The 18,674-nt window shown below is 41.0% G+C and overlaps 1 protein-coding gene across 1 annotated transcript in view; it reads left to right on the top strand.

The window, feature by feature from the left end:
• Positions 1–13,321, top strand: part of DUT (deoxyuridine triphosphatase) — a 13,872-nt gene extending 551 nt beyond the window's left edge. Inside the window, exons 2-7 of the mRNA XM_004687822.2 lie at positions 658–799; positions 3,238–3,329; positions 5,028–5,072; positions 10,856–10,930; positions 11,528–11,598; positions 12,021–13,321. Coding sequence (XP_004687879.2) covers positions 658–799; positions 3,238–3,329; positions 5,028–5,072; positions 10,856–10,930; positions 11,528–11,598; positions 12,021–12,077 — 482 coding nt within the window. The 3' untranslated portion in view covers positions 12,078–13,321. The remainder of the gene's footprint in view (positions 1–657; positions 800–3,237; positions 3,330–5,027; positions 5,073–10,855; positions 10,931–11,527; positions 11,599–12,020) is intronic.
• Positions 13,322–18,674: the final 5,353 nt, after the last annotated feature.

Below are 18,674 nucleotides of genomic sequence, written 5' to 3'. Positions count from 1 at the left end.
CGGGGCCCCGCTGCTGGAGCACTTCTGGCCTGGGCAGGCGGGGAGCCCGCTCGCGAGCGCCCGGGACCTAGGGAGCGGCTGGCGCGCCCAAGGGCGCCGCGGCCGCTGTCCAGCACTCGCGTCCAGTGCCTGAGCCGAGGCTGCCGCGGCGCTAGTAAAGTCGGGGCCCCGCTGCTGGAGCACTTCTGGCCTGGGCAGGCGGGGAGCCCGCTCGCGAGCGCCCGGGACCTAGGGAGAGGCTGGCGCGCCCAAGGGCAGCCCGGCCCCTCCGGGAGGTGGGCGTGCGCGCCGCTGCCGCGCAGGAGCCACTCCATCCCGGGCTCCCTGTGAGGGGAGAGTAGTTTCAATTGGGGGCGGGAATCGGGGAGGGGAGGAGGTCGGCTCGCCCCCAGGTCGCACCCCCACGCTGAGTTTGTAAATGAGTGAAAAGGATTTGTAGTGTCTGGTCCCAGATCTGCTGTCCGTCAAGAGTTCCCGCCTAAAATGGGAAGGCCGCCTCCCCTCCGCACAGAGTTGGACTTGCCCGGGAGGAGGCGCGGGAGGGGTCGTGTGTTGGCGGGAAATTAGAGCCTGTGATTCCCGGGTTGTGCTCACTCTGCTCCCATTGCTCGCTCTGCTCCGCGCGGCCGCCTCTCTGCTCCGCCATGCCCTGCTCAGAAGAGACCCTCGCTGTGTCCCCCAGCAAGCGCGCCCGGCCCGTGGAGGAGGGCACATCGCGCCTCCGCTTTGTCCGGCTCTCCGAACACGCCACTGCCCCGACCAAGGGGTCGGCGCGAGCCGCGGGCTATGACCTGTATAGGTGAGTGAGGGCACCGGGTGCCCGCGCCCGCGTGGGAACCTGCCTCGAACCCAGACCCGTTGGAGAAGCCCCGGCGCTCGGGGTACAGAACGTTCGGTCCTGCTCGCTTATGTTTTGGTCACGGGTTGCCACGGCGTGAATCATTGATTTATTTTTTTTCTTTTCTTTTCTTTTCTTTTCTTTTCTTTTCTTTTCTTTTCTTTTCTTTTCTTTTCTTTCCTTTCCTTTCCTTTCCTTTCCTTTCCTTTCCTTTCCTTTCTTGTCACGGGTTGCCACGGCGTGAATCATTGATTTTCTTTCTTTCTTTCTTTCTTTTTTTTTTTTTGCGTACATGCAAGGTTTCTACCTACTTACCCCCGAAACTCCCTTTTGGCTTGTAAGCTTTCCCTTTGGCATAAATTCAAGAGGGATTTAGGCAGAGGGTACAGAATGGATAGGATGCGCCCTTTCCCAGAGCTGGGCTGAATAAGGTCTACCTGGTCTACCAGGAGTGACATTGTGGTCAAAATAGAAAAGCCTCATGGGAGCCTCGGTGCTGAGAATGAACATACCTAAGACAGGTTAATGGAGGCTGCTTCTTACTTAAAGGGGTAGTTTCTTTATATATAGTATTTCAGTTCACCCAAGGACTGGGAATTTCAGAAAGTTGCTGAATACAGAACGTAGGGCTGTAGGTAACAGTACCCATTCATATGCATAGCGCTTTTTACCTGTATTAAAAGCTATCCTCTGGCTGTTTTATTGTTTTATGTAATTTTGACAGCAGTCTCCAAGGGGGTGAGAGTTTAAAATTTTTTCTAGATGAGGTTGTTTGTGAGGAAGTGAATTGATGGTTACCTAAGGGATTGAATATAATAGATTCTTTTTTTTTTTTAAAGATTTATTTACTTATTCATACAGAACTGGAGTACAGGCCAGAGATGCAGAGGGTGAGGCTTCACCAGAGACAGAGTGGGGAGCAGAACAGGCAGATCCACTGAAACACTCTGCTGAGGGGGGCAGCAGGTGTGTCAGGAGAGGTCTGCCACACCATGTGGATCTCCTCCAGGGCAGGCTGGGATCGAACTCATGCGGAAGTGGCTTAAGCTTCTTTGTGCTGTGCTTTAACCCGCTGCACCACCAGGGAGGGCCGAATATAATAGATAAGAATTCAGTGCTCTCCCCCCTCTCCACCCTCACAAACACCCTAAGCCCAGTTCTTAAAACCATTAAGGTAGGTGAAAAGTGATTATTGGGGGGAAGTGATGTTTAGTATGTGACTAAATCCCTTGATTTTATTTTAAAGGCTTTCAGGTAATTCCTAATGTGAGAAAGTATGGGGAAAGGGTTGAAAAAGGAGTGTGTAATGATAGTAATGTGAGAAAAAAAGAAAAAGACAAGTGGGATTATAACTGAAAGGGAGATAGTACAGGCCCTTATTTTCATTGGTAGAGTGACATACAAGTTTTTCGATATCCCCTCAGCATCATTGTAAATCTTAGGAGAGACTTTAAGTTAAGGTACTTTAAGCAGCCTCCTGATGATCACAGGTAACTTCCTGTAGAATGGAATAGACATCTGAATAACGGACCTCTTCTATAAATTAGACTTTAACTATATCAAGAGGAAATTCTAGTGAAAAACAGTACTGCTTTACCAGTTTTAATTAAGGTCTCCAAGGCAACTTTCAGTTCTGCTCATTGTAAAATCTGTGTTAAGTTTTTACCAAGGAAGGAACTAAAGTAATAAGAGATGCAGCGTTTGCAGAGTGGACTTAGAGAATCAGGTCCTCAGCAGTGTCCATCTCCAGACCTGTTCAGTCATCAGTGCTTCTTCAATGAAGTTCATGGTCACTGCTGGTAAACTACAAGATTAGCAGAACATACAAAACTGCTCTACCTCTCGATGCCTTATTGTGTCTGTGCCTTATTCCCTCGTCTGCTTATTCTCGCTAGTTACATGGAGGGTTGTGAGAATAAAATGATTTCTATTAAGCAGATAGAGCTGTGCCTGGCACACAGTAAGGGCCTCAGACATGTTACCTATTATTAGCTATTATTTAGTTTCTTGGTTATTTTCCTCTTTTCATGCAATATTAGTGAAGCATACACCTTTTAAAAGCATGCCTTTCTGTCCTTTCCTGCTAATATGTACCTCAATTTTTCAGTAACTGTTCACATGTTGACACCACTTTCACCAAAAAAAAATCAGAATGACTATCTCTAAAACTGTCACAGTTTTACTAATAGAATAAAAGAAAATATTTGTGCTTTCATCTTCAAACCTTTTTTCAGGTGAATTAGAAATTAGTGCCCTGAACTGAGCAAGAATGGTTACAGAAATCTGAAGTTGCATGAATTATTTTATGACTTTATGAAACATTTATAGTTGGTCAACAGGGAAAAAACATGCCAGAATTTTATGAATAAATGTCGCTGTTTTCTTTCAATGTCTTGCAGTGCCTATGATTATACTGTACCACCTATGGAGAAAGCCCTTGTGAAAACTGACATTCAGATAGCTCTCCCTTCTGGGTGCTATGGAAGAGTAGGTAAGTGGTTTAAGGCACAGGTAACTATTTGTCGAGGTCTGCCTTTATGACATGTTCCTACCTTTTTGTTTCACTTAGGATATAGATGAGGCATGGGGTATTGATGGCCTGTGTCCTAAAATAAAGAAATGCTATTTTATGACAAATGCAGCTATTTGAACATTAACATTCACCTATCAGCTGTTTTCTGTCTTCTTGCTTTTTTTCCTTGATGACTATTTGAGTGTTTAGGACGCTCACACTGGTCAGAAGTTATTGTTACCATTTCTCACTGGAAAAACAACAAAAAGTATAGGTGATTTTTAGTTGGAGTGTTCCCTTAATATTACTCTTCACTCTCCTGTAAGGACTAGGTTGCACATGAAGAGTCAGTCAGGTTTCTTTGTGAAAATAGTGATGAGTGTGGCCAGTATTTTTCACTCATGAGATAGAAACCAGCTATCAGTGGATACAGAGTGGATGGCACTTTGTATCTTGAAAATAAAACTTAAAACCCTTGTTGGCTCCAGGATATCTCAACCCACTTAACCTTTTCCTTTCTGGATATCCTCCTGTGGGGTGTGTTAGGGTGAGGCGTACTCTTCATTGTTCTAGAGGGAAACCCTCATAGTGGGAAGAGTTAGGACAAAATGGAGTGCTAGGGGTCAACATGTTCAGACTTTTTTTAAACTAGTCATTTGTCACTGCAGAGAAAGATCAAAACTTTTCGAGAATACAATTACGTTCTGCTAAATTCAGAGTAAATATCGAGAAGCAAATGGAACTTTTGACCCCTGGAGAGTGTGAGGGGAGGTCACCATCTGCTTTGTTGGCCATGAGTGTGAAAACTGTTAAGTCAATCTTTAAAGAAAAGAGAAAGATAAACTCTCTCTCCAACTCTTTTTGGCAAACATGGCACTTGTAGAGTATTTGGGGCTGGAGGGGTGGGCCAGGTAATGGAGTGAAGTAAAAATGAAGGAAGGGGCAGGACTTATTGATGGCATTTAAGTTCTTCTACAAGTAAAGATATTAATGGCAGGCCCGCTGAAGACAGCAACTGTAAGTGTAAACTTAGCTGTTACGTTTTTCACTTTAGAAATATAGAATGAAAAAGCCTAGTGGAGTTGAATTTTTAAGGCTTCATTTCTGGCCTTTGTTTAACGATAGGCCCGTTTCTTGCTCTGTTCATTCATTTCATGCAAATATGTCTTTGGCCAGATCATGAGAAGGACCTAGAGTGTAGGCTAAGCTCTACTACTGTTAGCTTTATGCTTGTCTCTGTCATCTTTGCTAGTACATTGCAACTTGCTCAGATTTCCTGTTTTAAAACAAAAGTCCTCTTCCTCAGCACTGTGCCCCTGCCAGTTACAGACATTGTTTTGTGGCCAAACTTCTTGAAAGAACGGTCTGCTCTTGTCCCCACTTGCTCGATCACCTTTAGTCCAAGCCAGCAGCCCAGCTCTGTGGCCATGTCTCCGCCACTCAATAGACTGAAGGCCTGTGGGAGGGTTTATGTTGTCAAAACTTCTAAAATACTCTTTTCTACCTTAGTCATAAGTTGTAAAAAATCTAGTCATTAGTTCAGAGCCATCTGTTAAAGCTACAATGATTGTACATAGCTGTTATAGATGAAAGTAACATCCTTAAGTTGTGCCAAATGATATCTCGCATTGCCCTTCTCTCTTAAAATAACCAGTTTCTCCTTTTTTTTCTTTTTAGCTCCACGTTCTGGCTTGGCTGCAAAACACTTCATAGATGTAGGAGGTAACATTTACATTTTTATTCTGTAAATATTTGTATTTGCTTTGTCTTTGCTCCGGAAGTGATAATCAAATGACAGATTGTATTTTTATTTTCAAGGAAGTAAGTTTTGTTTTATCTTGCCTCTTTAGATATTTCCATCTCTGAGTAAACAACTATACATTTTTAAACACTATTTGGTTATCTAATTTTTAAGTGACCATTATGCAAACACATGTTATTTAGTAGATTAACTAGATATCATATGACAGTAGGCTTTTTCCTTGGACTTAGTGACAATCTGTATTTAGTCCAAAAATGACCATTTTTAGGAGAAAGTTTGTTATTATAAGGGAAGGAAAGCTTTTTTGTTGTTGCTTAAGTAGTTATACTTTGCAAAACTATTAATTATTTTTATTTTTTATTTTTTTTAGATTTATTCACCAGAGACAGTGGGGAGCAGAACAGGCAGATCCACTGAAACACTCTGCTGAGGGGAGCAGCAGGTGTGTCAGGAGAGGTCTGCCACACCATGTGGATCTCCTCTGGGGCAGGCGGGGATCGAACTCATGTGGAAGTGGCTTTAGCTTCTCAGTGCTGTGCTTTAACCCGCTGCGCCACCAGGGAGGGCCCAAAACTATTAATTATTTAATAATCATTTAAACAAAATGTTCTAGCAAATGCAGGTGATAAAGATGTCATTCATGTTTGTCAAATTATAAAAAGTACGTAGTTCCTTAAAGGCACAAGCGAGGCCCTCCCTGGGGGCGCAGGGGGTTAGGATGCAGCACTGCAAGCTGGCCACAGCCGCTTCAGTGTGAGATCGATCCCCACCCCTGGAGGTGACGCACATGGCGGGCAGTCCTCTCCTGACCTGCTCGCTGCTCCCTTTAGCAGTGTACTTTGTCGATCTATCTGCCTCTTCTGCTCCCCATTCTGTCTCTGGTGAATCCTCTCACCGCCTCTGAACGTCTGGCCTGTACCCCAGTTCTGTAAGAATAAAATAAATAAATCTCTTAAAAAAAAAAAAAAAAGGCACAAGCGAGCACTGTGCATCCCTGCTAGAGTGTCAAGCCCAGCAAGGCCTCTGCCTTCTATTTCCCTTACAACAAGGTCTACTCGTCGCCCAAGACAGCAGCTTCCTCATTGGCCCCCTTTTCATGGAGACAGCCAGTCTCCTCGGCCAGCTGCCTTGGCTGTGGTATCTCTAGTTGTCTTTTACAGTCACGAAATCCTCAGCTGCCTGATTGAAAAGTTGGGTGCAGTAAGAAGGATGCAAAGAGATAGCGAGGCCAGTAAAACCAAAAGTAGGTTTATTTCTGCACTCTCGGGTGAGTTTCACTGACACCAGAGAGAGCTGAGGTCAGAGAAGTGGCTCTGAGGGAAAAAATAAGCCTACTTTTTGTTTTACTAGCCTTGCTATCCCTTTGCGTCCTCCTTGCTATGCTGAGCCTTTCACTAATGTGGTTCCAGAATCTGCTTCAGATCGCCTTATTACTGGGGTGCTTACCCCTTGTACCTCTAACAGGGTCCTTGCATCCTGACCCTTTCTATCCCAATTGAAAGCAAGCAAATGTTTCCCTAATAAGATACCTTTGCCCTTTGGATATTAGCATATGCTACTGATGATTGTTTGCCTCCCATGGTTTTTCCCAGAGCTGCTTTTTAACAACGAACAAAGTGACATTTAAAAGCTAGGATCCCCATATATGAATTCCATGCCCTTGTTGTTTCCACTGCAGATAAATGCTAAGGATCACCTTGCTCATCCCCTCACCAACCAAGGCCACTGTTAGCTCCCTGCTCTGTTAAGCAAGAGATGAAACGGGTGGGACTGGCTCCATTGCCCCTTCACTCTCCATGATGCCACTAGGTGGCACTGTGGGGCAACACAGGAGTGGTTCTTAGGAACTGACAAGGCCACTGAGTTCAACAAGGCAGGAATTGACAGTGTACCAGGGCTAAGGATTGCCTGAATGCGGTTATACTTGGTTTTCAGTTGTTTAAAGGGTTGGGAAAGGCACATGGGCTTCGGAGGAACTACCAGATTTGGTTTCCAGCTTAGTCATTAACCACCTAGCTATTATTTAACTTTCCTGAGCCTCAGTTTTCTCATCTATAAAATGAAAATTAGTGTTTCTGAAGGGTGGGAAGATTAAATGATAATGTATGTAAAGCATCTAACTGCTTGCCACATATTAGACTCCGTAAGTTTTAATTCCGATGTGTAGAAACTCTCCCATTCCCAACTTTGTTGGTATTTTTTGCTTTGTTTAAAACAGCCCTCTGAAAAAAATTCATATAAAAGAAATGACAAGTTAATTTGCTGGGTGGTTGATATGGTGCACTTCATAAAAATGACATTGCCGTATGCAGAGTATCTTAAAAATGTCTCTTAGGCACAAGTTTATCATAATTGGCCAGAGTTTTTATTTCAGAAGAGAAATGTTAGAAATCCCAGGCTGCACGTAAGGGTCAAAGGGAAAAGTTGAGTATACAGAATTCTGTTCAGAATTCACATCTGGTAGGTGTGGATAATTTTCACTAAGAAGGTTTCCAATAAATGACATGCCAAAGCCTTGACACAGTAAAACTTTTGCCTGAAGTCAGTTAATCACTCTGCCAGTTCCAATGCATGATTTTTCCAGTGATAATTTCAAAATACTTTCTGCTTTCTCATGAAGAGAAATATCCCTGGTGTTTATATCCTTTATGTAGAAAAATTGAATAAGCCTTGGAATTGTTTTGAGTCAAATCACTTTTGAGTAATAAATCAACTTGCAACTATTGAATTTTATTTTAACTGTCAAGCATTCTTGCTAAGAAAAAAAGTATTACTAATGGGGCTTTTTCTGTCATACATTTTCATTGACTACAGGCTGCTTCATTTCTTTCAGGCTTTTTACATTTCTATGTCCCACATGTCTTGATAGATTACTTAGCAGAATAAAACGCATGATGATTTGAGGATTCCTGCTAGACTGCAATATCATAGCAAAGGTCTTCACAAAAAGGGAGTGTTCTTATTTGGTAGACGATACCATAAAATCAAGAGAAATACTTGCAAATTGTGAGACAGTTAAATATCCAAATGTATGAGAAAAAAATCATAAAATATAGAAAACATGTAAATGTCCAACACACGGGAGAAAAGTCCAACCTTACTGGTCACCAGGAGAATGCATAGAAAAACTCCCATGTTTTCCTCATCTCGTTGGCTAGGATTAAAAGGATGGCCTCCACCTGGCACTGAACCTGGGACTTTGGGAGTGGGTATCCTTAACTATCACTGATTGCATCTGAATTGCTAGACCTTTTTTGCAGTTTTCTAGCAACAACCTATAGTATTTAAAATGTACACAAACCTTTGACTAGGAGAATGCTCTTTTAGAACCTACTTGGTGAGACTGCAAAGCACTCCTCTGCAAGGTCCGTGTGTGAAGGGCTGCTTTGTTTATTAAAGCAAAATGTCGCAGCAGCTTGTGACAGCTGACAGTATCAAAGAGAGCCGTTACATAGAAATAGTGGTACTGGTACTGTATTTCCATATCTTGAACCAAAAAAAAAAAAGTGACTGACTTCTATCATCTCTAAGAATGTCTAATAAGTCGAAAATATTTTTATAATATATTGCTGTAAGATTGCATGCTTTAGGAAGGTCAGGGGAATGTTTTTAGCTTTTATATGTGTTTGAACTGTTTGGGTGATTAAAATTTTTTCTACTAAAGTAGAAACAAGAGTCCAGAAGCCAGTCAGGCTGCATTGTCTTTAGCTAATGAGTATTGACCTGTACATCACATCTCCCAGCGTGGAGATTCCATAGCATTCTGTGGTTATTTGTTCTGGCATGGAATAACAATTATTAAAGCTATGTTCTTCCTGCAGCCAAAATTTTCTCCATATAAATAATGAAGAAGCTGGTCCCATCTTTGCATCATTTCTTTCAATAAATATTAAGGGCTAAATTAATGATCAGTTGGTATGGCAGCTTCATAGTTTTTTGAAACAGGCTTCATGGTTTTTTTTTTAATTGGTTGAAGTTTTATTGCTGTGCAACTAGAAACGAATATTTCCTTCAGTCTAGACATAGTATGAACAACCTCTGCTGCCTCTCAGCCACTTTTATATTTCCCCTTCTCACTTTCAACATTTATCTTTAATTCAAACCCTTAAAAGTATTGTGTCAGTAACCTTTTAAGAAGTACTTAAATTCAGTTTTTCTTATCCCTGGTAATTCATTCATAAAGTACAGGAATTCTTTTATACTTCCATAATCCACTGGAGAAATCAAAAATGTTGATTACTCTGTGTTTTTTCCTATGGGTGGAACTTTTTAAAAATTTGCCTTTTTGTTTTCAATACATGAGACTGTTGAAAGAGAAGGTTTAGCCTTGTTTTAAGAGGAAAGTAAACATTTTTCAATTGACCCAACCAGCATTAATTCATTAAGTTAAATTCCTGATTATTTTCATTTTCTTGAAGGGTCTTATTAGGAGGTGCATTTTTTTTTCTTTTTCTTTTCAATAGTTTGTTTTCCCATCATTTTGTGCATTTTCTCATCTCAATTGTAATCCCCTTGGGCTTCCTATCACCAAATCACCCATGTGCCATCACCAAAGTCCAGTGCATTTCCCTCGCCCCACTGTTTTTGATCCCATTCCCCACTCCACCCCATAAAATATCTCTGGTATACAACTGTTCATTATTATTAATATTATTTTCTCACCTCATCCGTTAATACTCCTGCTATGAATGAAACCATTTGGTAATTTTCCTTTTCTTTCTGGCTTATTTCACTAAGTATGATCTTTTCCAGCTCCATCCATGTTAGGAGGTGTATTTTTAAGTAAATCTAAGCTGTCACAGGGAGCTACATTTAATTTAGTTTACAAGATTCCAATTCAGCATTTTATAAATTAGGACTAAAGAATTTAGCTTGGGGAGGAGAGGGAATTAAAGCTAATAAGTATGGGGGTTCTTTTGGGGAAGGAAAATGTTCTAAAATTGAAGGTGGTGATAAGTGCACAACTGAATGCCCTAAAAATCACTGTTTCAATATTTTAAAAAAGAAATGAGACGGTCTGCTGCACCTGCATTACCTGTGCTTGTATTTATGGAAACATTTTAAATTCTTGGTCCAAAAATAAATGCTAATAAGGAGCTCTCTGGGGTAAGGCAGGGCTCTGGCTCAAGTTTCTCTCCTGCAAAGATCTTGCTGTGCTGGTGTTTATAAACTCAAACAGTTACTAATTATACATAATTTTAGGTAAAAGTGTACTTATTTCTTCTGAGAACTTTTGGTCTATTTTTGTTCTTAAAAAATGGAGTGTGCTGGTATTTGCCAAACTCCTATGAACAATATCAGCATTGATTTATTCCACAGCAGATCTTCAGACTTTTTGACATTTTTACTTATAACTCGATCATATTTCAGTCTGGATTAGTAGTGGGAACTTGCTATCAGAAAAAAACTATAACCCAAATAATAATTTTTTCCTAGTTTTTTTCTGGGTAGGTTTTCAGCAGATAGATGGTGGGTTTGCAGAGAGTAATTCAGGATAACCTGAGTGCCTGTTCCCTCTGATAAGATTCACAGGAAAGTTAGGACCATTTTCTAAAGTCTTTATATGTGCATTTTAATAACACAATTCCTTGTTTTGAGGCTTGACATAGTGCCAAAAGCAAAATGCATGTGTTCAATTGTAAGTACAAAAATCTCAGCTACATATGAATGACTTTGAGATAATCTTATACCTTTAGAGTTTGGGTAGCATAAACCATGTTAATGTTATTTTTCTCTTTTCCAGCTGGTGTCATAGATGAAGATTATAGAGGAAATGTTGGTGTTATACTGTTTAATTTTGGGAAAGAGAAGTTTGAAGGTATGTTAAGTAGACAGACTCATAAATGTGCTTCAGTCTTGAGTTATGTGTGTGTGAACAATACATACTGTGCTTACGTGGCAGGGGGATGCTGTGATCGTGAAGGTGGTTTTCTTAGAGGCGGCTTTCCCATTGCACTGTGGATATCTCAACCCCTGCAACTTCCCAAATGTGGGAAGCGTGACTGTAATTTGTGGTAGTGGGGGTTGCTTCATGCACTCCTCTGATCTTCTCAGTTCAATAAAAGTAGTTTGCGTGAATTCTTCTTCAGTAATAAAAACAAAAACAAGGGCCTCCCTTGTGGCCTAGTGATTAAGTCTTAGTGTTATCATGCTGTCACTGCTACAGTCTGTGTTTGATCCTGGCCAGGGAGCTTACGACCCACATGACACAGCAGGCCTCTCCTGTCTCTCCTGCTGCTCCCCTCAGCAGTGTGTTTCAGTACATCTGCCTGTTCTGCTCCCCACTCTCTCTGGTGAATCTTCTCCCCCTCTGCAACAACCATATACTAATTCGCTAATTTGCATTGAATAAGGTGGATATAAAGAATATATCAATAATATGTCATTACTAAACTTTTCTTTTTTTACTTCTAAGTCAAAAAAGGTGATCGAATTGCACAGCTCATTTGTGAAAGAATTTTTTATCCAGAAATAGAAGAAGTTCAAGTGAGTATCAAAAGCTGAGTGGAGAATGAATAATATAATAGCTTAAGTGAAGAAAAGAGTTTTTTGCAGATTTAATACGCCATTTTTACCAATTAAATAAATGGTGGCATATAAGTCCTATTGTAAGCAAATGTTAAAATCTTAGTTTTAGAATTTCTTGAAATGTTTTTCATAGCTATTAGGTGCCATGATTTTTGGATATTAAGTAATTTTAAAATATTGTGAAATTGTAGTATTTCCTTAGCTTTTTTTGAAAATTATCCAGTATTTTAGAGTTTTTTTATTTTCAAGATTTAAATTTCCTTTTGTAGTCTCCTTTTTACAGAGATAGTCTAGTAAGAATAAGTCTTACAGATTTGGACCTGGAGAGAACTGAGAGAGAATCTGACATTAACTATGACTTATTCCTTAATGTCTTTTAGATTTTGGAGGACACGGAAAGGGGTTCAGGAGGCTTTGGTTCCACTGGAAAGAATTAATTATACCAAGACTAGAAAAATGGGGAAATTACTTCTTTATTAAAAATAAAATTTTGCTTAAAGTGTTTTGCTGTTTACTTGAACTTCTAAAAATATTTGGTTCTGTTGTGATCATGGGAAAGGCTCATCTGTTGGGATCACATAGAAACTTACTGTGTTTTCCTATATCTGATTGCTGTATAAATGGTGACCACCTAATACCAAATTTCTTTTTAAAATTAAATATTATTAATTATAGATCCAAAAAAGTATATTGTTTTACAGTGCTATCCTTTCAGCAACTTAGCTTGTTTTTTATTGCTGTGCTCAAACTTAAGCAATACCTTTCAGTCAATGAACTTGAATCTTCCACAAATATAAAATACTGCATTAACTAAACCAAAAGATAATGAAAGGAAGTTAACAGAAGCTTTCTTTCTCCCCTTCATTGGTTCTAAAAAGTTTTTTCTTCTTTTTTAATCTTAAGATTCTTCTTGGGGGTGAGAGACTCTTCAGTTCATTATATTTTTAGGTTTTTAGGAAAAATCTTCCTTTTGGTAGACCCTGATTTGACTCCTGCTTAGACTAAGTGGAAGGAATTTCCAGTTGGTTTGTTCTTCTGAATTCCATCCGATCAAGTAAATGTACTAAGTCGGTTTACATGATTTCTCTTGCCAAAGTAGCAATAATAGTCTGTATCCAAGAAAATATTCAATTTAATAGGAGTGAAATTAAATAATGATGAAATATGCTTGGGCCACTGGGTTTTTCCATCACAAGTATTTTTGAATAAATGTGTTTACAATAGGAGACTGATTATGTGGGTTAGCTTGATTCATGTCTGTTGTGCCTTCTTTTAGGGTTGCTTTTCTTCTGTATTTTTCCAATCTATTTGCACCAACTGGGGGTCTGGAGACATTGTCAGTCAGCATGCGTGTGAGATTAGGGGTATCAGGGGCTAGGTCACACAGGTGGGAGCTCTGGATCTGCCGATTTCTTGGAAGCATGAGCCAGAGTTTTCTATCCTTCAGTGGTTCTCCAGACCATTTCATAGGAATGCCTTTTCCAGCTGTGGATCACAATTTATTATTGAGACATGAAATCAGCTGAGAGGGTCATAAAAAATTTGAGTAGAAAAATGGCAGAGGACAACACATGTCAGAATGGTAAATATTGTGAAGATTGTTTGGGTTCCATATTTATGCATGCATCTGTACTGAGTCATGGTATAAATTATGTCTGCAGTCAATAAAATTCAAATTCTTTTGTGCTAAACTAGCCAGAATGGATTCTGTTGTCTGAATTCTCACCAATACATAGTAATAGTTGAGTAGGAACAGATTACGGAGTTTGCCTACCAGGAGCTATGGTCTTAGCCTGTGAGTTTAGTTAGATCACTTCCCTAGACGTCAACGCATTGTGCACTTTTACAAACACTCTTCCTCAGAACATACTTGAGAGAGGAGATAAAAACTCTTAATGGATGGCTAGAACAGGTTCAGAGATGTTTAGTAACTTATTTCATACAATGAAGAAGATTTAAATATTAAAACTCAGGTCTTTGTCTTCAAAACCCATTTTGATAGTATCTTGTCTTTCAAAGGGTGGAAAATACAGAATGGAAGAGATAGTGAACATTCTCTAGTTATCTGGACTGTGTTTCTACCTGGGCACCACAATATTCTCGGATAGGAAGCTATTCTGACAGTTACACACTTGGAAACTTACCTATGGGGTAGATGAAAGACCTGAGAGTATTTGTATGGAGAAGAAATGTGTGTATTGTGAGTATGAAGATTGTGCAGGAAGTGGATCCCTAGGATATGAGATGTTCTTAAAGATTTTAAACATCAGAAAAGAAACTAGGCTTATATGTGATTTGAGGGACTGGGACTAAGGTCAGTGGGCTTAGACTACAGGGGATTGTGGCATAAGGATAGACTCAGTGGAGCTTCCCTACACTAGCAAATTTAATGGGAAAAAAGCAAAGACTGCAGTTTGGTAGGGTGGTTGGATTTTCTGCTTTTGCAAAGTTGAATATTTTGTGGTGTTTTTCCTTGCTTTATCGTTAAGTGCATTTGGAAACTTACATAAAGCAAGTGTACAATATTGTAAGGCTTAAATGGGAACAACTAACCAGTAATCCGGACTGAAAGAACTGGGGTATAGGCTAGAGGTGGGAGGTGAGAGGATCCCCCTGAGCCAGATTGGGAATGAATGGAACAGGTAGATTTACTGAAATACACTGCTGAGGGGAGGTAGTGCATGAGGAGAACAGGTCTGCTGCGCCATATGTGGGTCAGCTCCTGGGCCACAGTGACGGTGATGTCCCTGAGACTTAACTCCTAGGCCACGGGAGAGGCTCCCCACAGATCATTTTAGTTTTGCTTTATTCCAGTCAACTAGTTGCAGGTAGTTGCAATACCAAACTTGCAAGTTTTTCCTCTCCATGGAAAAGGAATCTAGAACTCTACTTGTGCACCATGAGAAGCCCCATTTTCACATACGAGGCTGTACCTTACAGTTTTCAGATTAAGTACGAGCTAAACAGTGAAAACTACCATCTGATCAGTGACTTGCCAGGCAATTCTGTTCATGCTGACAATCTCGCCTTAGTAGAGATGCCCATTGCCCATGCCCCTCCTTGGTGCTCTGTACACCAGAGACAATCCGGGAAGACTGGGCACTACTATGCCATCAGTTTGCCAGGGTAACTGCAGAGGAAGTTCCATACTAGTCCTCAAACAGTTGGGAGGAGGGCAGTGTCAAGGCCCAAGTTTGAGTTCCAGACCACCTCCCCTCCTGCCACTGACCATCTCTGTCCAACATGGCAGGAGATACCAAAGGATCATTTCCTCAGATTCAATGCCCATGTTACCAGTGGACGAACTGTAGACAGCTAGAGGACTAACATGTATGCTTCTGGGGTTCTGTGAAGCACAGTTTGGGGTTAATGGAGCTCAGACATGCAAACTGTCAGATGGCCCGTTCTCAGCAGGGCTCCTGAACCAGTCCTGTCCACTACTCCCCCTTACTCCTAGTGTTCATTTGCTCTTCTTTTCCTTTGCTTCACGTCCAGCCTTGGTCCCTGTTTGCACTTAATCTCTGCCCCGAACTACCCCTATTGTGCACCTCTCCTGGCTACATACCATTAAGGTAAGGTGTAGATTCAGGGTCCCAGCCACCGATCACAGCATAGAAACCAGACAGACCAAAGCCAGATACTATTACAGATTCAGAGTATCCTTCGATGTAGGGAGAGCTTTATGTGCAAACCTCAAGCTAAGAAGCACGTAATCATTCCGATAGAATAGTGGGAACTTTCAGTAGTCACTTAAGGGCCATTTTCTGTTTATTAGCCCAAAGCATGCTGTTCTGTGTAACTTGGCTGATCTTTTAGCAAGCATAGCCTCTAGTATGGTGTCATCCTATGAAGAGGTAAAGTGGGGAAGATCTCAAAAATGGAAATAAAATGCCTTTTGCTGAAAAGACGGCTCTGTTTGGATATGGAATATTCATACAGTGTTTTGACATTGCTCTTTTACTTACTGAAAACAATGAGGGAAAAGTATAAACAAGTTTTCACTGAGGTAATCTTAAGATACATGTAAAGAAAAAATATATTAAAAATGAATTCCCCATATTGGCAACCAACATGGCTCAGTTGGGGGAATTTTAAAGGATCCAGGAGGTTTCTTGAACATTTTAATAGCTGAGAGTGACATTATAGAGAAAATTTAATAGGAAATTATGTCCTTGTTTTAGCCTACTTTTAAAGTGGATCTTGCAAATGAGAAAGAAACATTTGGGAGAATATATACTAAAACAATGATTATCGGCCCTCCCTGGTGGCGCAGCGGGTTAAAGCACAGCACTGAGAAGCAAATGCCACTTCTGCATAAGTTCGATTCCCGCCTGCCCCGGAGGTGACCACATGGCGTGGCAGACCTCTCCTGACCCGCCCGCTGCTCCCCTCAGCAGTGTACTTCGTCGATCTGCCTGTTCTGCTCCCCACTCTGTCTCTGGTGAAGCCTCTCGCCACCTCTGAGCCTCTGGCCTGTACCCCAGTTCTGTATGAACAAATAAATAAATCTTTAAAAAAAAAAACAAAAAACAAAAAACAAAAAAACAATGATTATCTCTGGTTGTTGGACTTGCTGGTAGTTTTTTTTTTTCTTTTTGTATTATCTTTCAAAACTTTCTAACTGAAAACTACATAATTTGGTTTTAAGAAGTTTTACTCTTATCCTAAAATATTTTTAATTTGATACATTTACTATTTTAATGAAGTAATGAAAGCATATGTAAAGTTGTGATTCAAAATTACAAGCTTTAAAAAAAAATATCCAAGTTGTTCCAATGGAAAAGCACTTACTTTGAAAGTTTTAGGCCTGAGTTTTAGTTTTGCTATTTACTGCCCAGAAAATCTTGAATAAATAAAATAATCGTATAAGCATCTCCACTTTTTTATGAAATAAGGAGTGTGTCTCAGATCATTCCCCAGCCGCTTTCCCCTCTGCTGTTCGGTGAGTTTCAAAACCAAACTTCATGGCTATGGCAAACTACTGCCACCTGGTGGCACCTCTCGAAAGTGAAGCACTGTATTGAAGGGCCAAACCCTTCTTGATGTGTACTGTAACAAAAAATTTGCCACAACAAAACCTGTCTTTGACAGAAAGTTTATTTCATGGCACTTTGGCTGGGTAGAAGTTGCTTTTGGTGCTTATGTCTAACCTCTGTGAGGGTCCTTCCCTTTACCTCTTCTCAGGAGAAAGCAGAAAGCCCCTTTGTTTTTCTATTAAACACCCTCATTGAATTTTCATTTCCTCCCCTTCCCTTGTCCCAGTTACGCTGCTTAATGCGCAGCTGTGCTGGGTCTTCTCCAAATATACAGGAAATACATATTTACTATGAAATTTCTCTATGACTTTTTCTCTTATCTATTTAATGCTTGTTGGATTATTTGCCAGCCCAGAAGGGTATAAGATGATTATCTTTGAACCCAGTAATATTTTTGCCTAGCACCTATATGCTGAGCAAGTGTCAGCAGGGCCATGCATTCAGTTTAGTGTGTTTCTAGGTGACACAGTTGAAACAACTGTGGTAATGAGCCTTCACATTCTACCTCTTGACCTTGAGGACATCTTTTAATCACTTTTGAATGTCTTCCCATATCAAAAATAAAAATACCCACTTTATATTATTGGAAAATCTAGAAGTGATGAATGTAAAATATCTCAAAACATGTAGGGCAAAGAATACTTGGTCTATAAATGGCAGTAATTATCTTCAGGAAGTATATCATCTAGTTTGAAGAGTAAGATACATAAAACTCTGGGGCCCTCCCTGGTGATGTAACGGGTTAAAGCTCAGGACTATGAGCTAGCCAGCCACAGCCCCTTCAGCACGAATTTGATCCCCAGCAGGGAGCCCATGGCATAGCAGACCTCTCCTGTCTTGCCTGCTGCTCCCCTCAGCAGTGTATTTCAGTCAACCTGTTTTGCTCCCTACTCTGTCTCTGGTGAATCCTCTTATACCGTGCACCTTTGGCCCATACCCCAGTTCTGTATGCATAAATAAATAAGTCTTTTTTAAAAAAGAGAAAACTGCAGATGAGAAGCCTGGTGGTGGTGGTGGTGGGGGGGGGGGGTTACTCCAGACACATTCAGAAAATTGCAAAACCAAACTTCAAAATAGACTGGAATATAAAGGTCACGTAGGGAGCTGCTGATAACTATTCTGGAATAGTAGGTTCCACTCCGGAGAGTCCTCAATACGAGAGAAGCAATGGTCAGTCAGAAGAGTTTAGGGCAAAGAATCAAAGTCACATAAATCCTGAAGACTGACATGAACCTAATGTCTGACAGGGGATGAAGAGGGCATTATCTAAACATCCAGGAAATGAGCACAGAAGACAGCAAAGGAAAGATGGGTGAAAATGACACAAGAAGCTGCAAAAACGAAGTGCATCTTTCTAAAATGACCCAGCACAATGACATTACAAATGAGGTTATTTGTAATTCCTGACAAAGGGAGGCTAAGATGAATTCGTGCCATGAACACCACTGAGCCACAGCAGGCCTGGATTCCAGGGCTCCTGAATGAGGGTCTGGCACGCCTCACCTCCCCCCATTGCTACAGAAACAGTTCCCTTAAAGGGGGTGGCACCTGTTCCCTGCCCCACCCAATGACCTGAGGGCCAGCTGAAGCTGTATTGAATGGGGAAGGCAGGTGGGCTCTGGGGGAAGAAAAGAGGAGGGGAGAGCTCTTGTTGCAGCCCAACTTGCACCCTGGTAATGCTGGGAAGGAGTCAGGTGGAGGGGACAATGCAGAGACACTTGGAGGAGACCCTGGGAAACTGGCAGTGGCAGCCATTGCCTTGATTGTTGTTTAACGTTGCTCCTTTAGTCCCAGACTTGCCTGGCCCCTTTTACCTCCTTCTGTAGTTCCCTGCCAGAGGTGCCTTAGGCTTGTGGCAAGCTTTTGGACCTCAGCAACCTCCCTTCAGGCTGGGCATTTGCCCTCTAGGGGATGGGCGATCTTGGGGAATTGTTATCTTTTCTTCTCTTCCTGTGCACATTAATTCTAGTAAAGTTTTTTTCACACTCAGTCTCCTTT

Source organism: Condylura cristata, unplaced genomic scaffold (genome assembly GCF_000260355.1).
Source record: "Condylura cristata isolate star-nosed mole 26May11 unplaced genomic scaffold, ConCri1.0 scaffold00023, whole genome shotgun sequence".
Lineage (NCBI taxonomy): Eukaryota > Metazoa > Chordata > Mammalia > Eulipotyphla > Talpidae > Condylura > Condylura cristata.
The sequence above is the reverse complement of the archived record's forward strand: the minus strand, read 5'-3'. Positions and strand labels throughout refer to the sequence as shown.